Source organism: Neofelis nebulosa, chromosome 17, assembly GCF_028018385.1.
Source record: "Neofelis nebulosa isolate mNeoNeb1 chromosome 17, mNeoNeb1.pri, whole genome shotgun sequence".
NCBI lineage: Eukaryota > Metazoa > Chordata > Mammalia > Carnivora > Felidae > Neofelis > Neofelis nebulosa.
In genome coordinates, this window is record NC_080798.1 from 43,176,945 (window position 1) to 43,179,313 (window position 2,369).

At 54.2% G+C, this 2,369-nt stretch overlaps 1 protein-coding gene across 1 annotated transcript; it reads left to right on the plus strand.

Moving 5' to 3' along the window:
* The first annotated feature begins 47 nt into the window (after positions 1 to 47).
* Positions 48 to 2,255, plus strand: TMEM208 (transmembrane protein 208). Its single transcript, XM_058709010.1, has 6 exons — positions 48 to 181; positions 814 to 909; positions 1,377 to 1,436; positions 1,515 to 1,651; positions 1,817 to 1,901; positions 2,001 to 2,255. Exons 1-6 carry the CDS (start codon positions 176 to 178, stop codon positions 2,136 to 2,138), a joined length of 522 nt encoding a protein of 173 aa, XP_058564993.1. The 5' UTR covers positions 48 to 175; the 3' UTR covers positions 2,139 to 2,255.
* Positions 2,256 to 2,369: the final 114 nt, after the last annotated feature.

A 2,369-nucleotide genomic window follows, 5' to 3' on the forward strand; every position in this document is an offset into this window, starting at 1 on the left:
AGTCTTACCGACTTTCGGGGGGAGGGTCTTGGGAAGGAAGTGGATCCCCCACTTCCGTCACGGTTGTGACGATTTGGGTCTGCACCGGAAGTGCCTGTGCTGCCGATGTGGTACCTTTTGACCGCGGTTTCGGTCGCTCTGCCTTGTTTTCCTTGCTGGGTGTTTGCGTCGCGCCATGGCGGTAAGGAGGGCGGGTAGGGCGGGGTTCGCAATGGCCGAACCTTCCCGGGGTCGGGAGACTGAAAACAGAGGAAGGACATCAAGGGAAGCGGGTCAGCCAGAGGGGGGCGCCGTGAGGTGGCCCTACCGTACTAGAGCTAGCGGGAGGAATGGAGCCGCGCACGACCATAGGAGAAGTGGTCCGGGAGGGGAGTGAGCGTCAGTACCACGCTGTCCCAGACCTGGCCGGAGATCTTAGGGGCCTGAAAGGGGGTGGGCGTCAGCCAAGATCTGGACTACTCCAGCAAAGGCCGGAAGGGCGCACCATTCAGCGCCCCTCAGGAGTCCCCCATGAAGGGGTTGTCAGCCCAAAGCTGGACCTTACCAAGGGAACCAGAACATACCAGCCTAGTGTTGGAATTTTCCAGGGTGAGCAAGAGGTGATCGTAGCTAAGGGGTGCAGCACAGATGGTGTCAGCTCTAACCAGGATGGAATGGAGGAGGGGTGTACATCCCTAGGATTGTGCTAGATTGAGCACCATGGGGATCTGGGTTAGGTGCAGGAGTAATTCTGTAGCTAATCAGAGTGGTGGGCAGGGTGAGGAGGACCCTGGCTGAGGAGGGCTCTGACAGCATCTTACCATCCCTCTGCAGCCCAAGGGCAAAGTGGGCACGAGAGGGAAGAAGCAGATATTTGAAGAGAACAGAGAGACTCTGAAGTTCTATTTGCGGATCATACTGGGGGCAAATGTAAGTGCCTTCCTCCTTTCTTCTGTGCTCACCCAAGGTCCCATTGTCCTCATTTCTGGGTGTGTGTGTGTGAGTGAGTGAGTGAGTGAGGGGGTGGTATGTGACAGCCATGTGTAGTTTTCCAGAAGAAAACTACAATTAAAGAAAGGAGAATGGGCCCTGGCACAAAGAAAGTGCTGAGTAGTCAAAACAAAACCAAACCAAAAAAACCAAATGAGGGTTTGAGTCTCAGATGAACTTGAGCCCATTCTTCTGATCCCAAATACACATGGCCTTCTTTCCTGGACTGACACATCAGAGGGGAGCCGGGGTACTCAGGACACGAGAAACAGACCCCTTTACCCCACAACCCTATGAGAAACAACTTGTCTCTTTCCACAGCCTGGCCTAACTTTTGGTCAGAGTCGAGGGAGACCCGTGGTTTAGGGTAGGTTTTGATTCCAGCCTGATCATGTATCTGCTTACAGGCCATTTACTGTCTTGTGACCTTGGTGTTCTTCTACTCATCTGCCTCATTTTGGGCCTGGGTAAGTGTCCCCTTTCCTGGGGAGTGGGTGAGTGTGTAGGGTTAGTGGCTGGCCTTTGATACCATTCTTATTCTGCAGATGGCCCTGGGCTTTAGCCTGGCAGTATATGGGGCCAGCTACCACTCTATGAGCTCAATGGCACGGGCAGCCTTTTCTGAGGATGGGGCCCTGATGGATGGTGGAATGGACCTCAACATGGAACAGGGCATGGCAGAGTGAGTGTCCCCCGCTGCCAGCCCAGGTGAGCGGCCCCAGGGCTGGGGTTTTGGGGCCCAGATAGCCCAAGACCCACAATTGCCCACAACTTGAAAGGGTAGAAGGGAGATGAACTGGGGCCCATCTCCTATTTTTGGCCCTTGCAGCCTCCTTTCTATTCACAGGCACCTTAAGGATGTGATTCTACTGACAGCCATCGTGCAAGTGCTCAGCTGCTTCTCCCTCTACATCTGGTCCTTCTGGCTTCTGGTGCGTGGGTTGTAGGGCTCCCAAGAAGTGAATGGGGCATCTAAACTTTCTATTCTTTCATTTCTTGCACCAGGCTTCAAGTTAACTTTTCTGTCCTAGGCTCCAGGCCGGGCCCTGTACCTTCTGTGGGTGAATGTGTTGGGCCCTTGGTTCACAGCAGACACTGGCACCCCAGCACCAGAGCACAATGAGAAACGGCAACGCCGACAGGAGCGGCGGCAGATGAAGCGGTTATAGCCACTGACATTATGGCCACAGGCTGCACGGCCCCCATGCCAGGAGCAAGGAGGGCCTCGTCCAGGGCCCAAAAGCAGTCTAAGGTATAGGATTGTTGAATAAATGGCTCAGAATGTGGCTAATGGCTGTGTGGGTGATAATGAGGGTGAGACAGGAAGAGCTAGTCGTTTGGTATTAGCCTCCTGCTACAGACTGAGTGTGGTACCTTCAAAGAAGGAAGAGAGTCTTGGA

Excerpts from the sequence above, each read along its gene's own strand:
- TMEM208 (XM_058709010.1), top strand. Across the intron at positions 910-1,376 it reads GGATCATACTGGGGGCAAAT|GCCATTTACTGTCTTGTGAC; the intron begins GTAAGTGCCTTC and ends ATCTGCTTACAG. Across the intron at positions 1,902-2,000 it reads TCTGGTCCTTCTGGCTTCTG|GCTCCAGGCCGGGCCCTGTA; the intron begins GTGCGTGGGTTG and ends TTTCTGTCCTAG.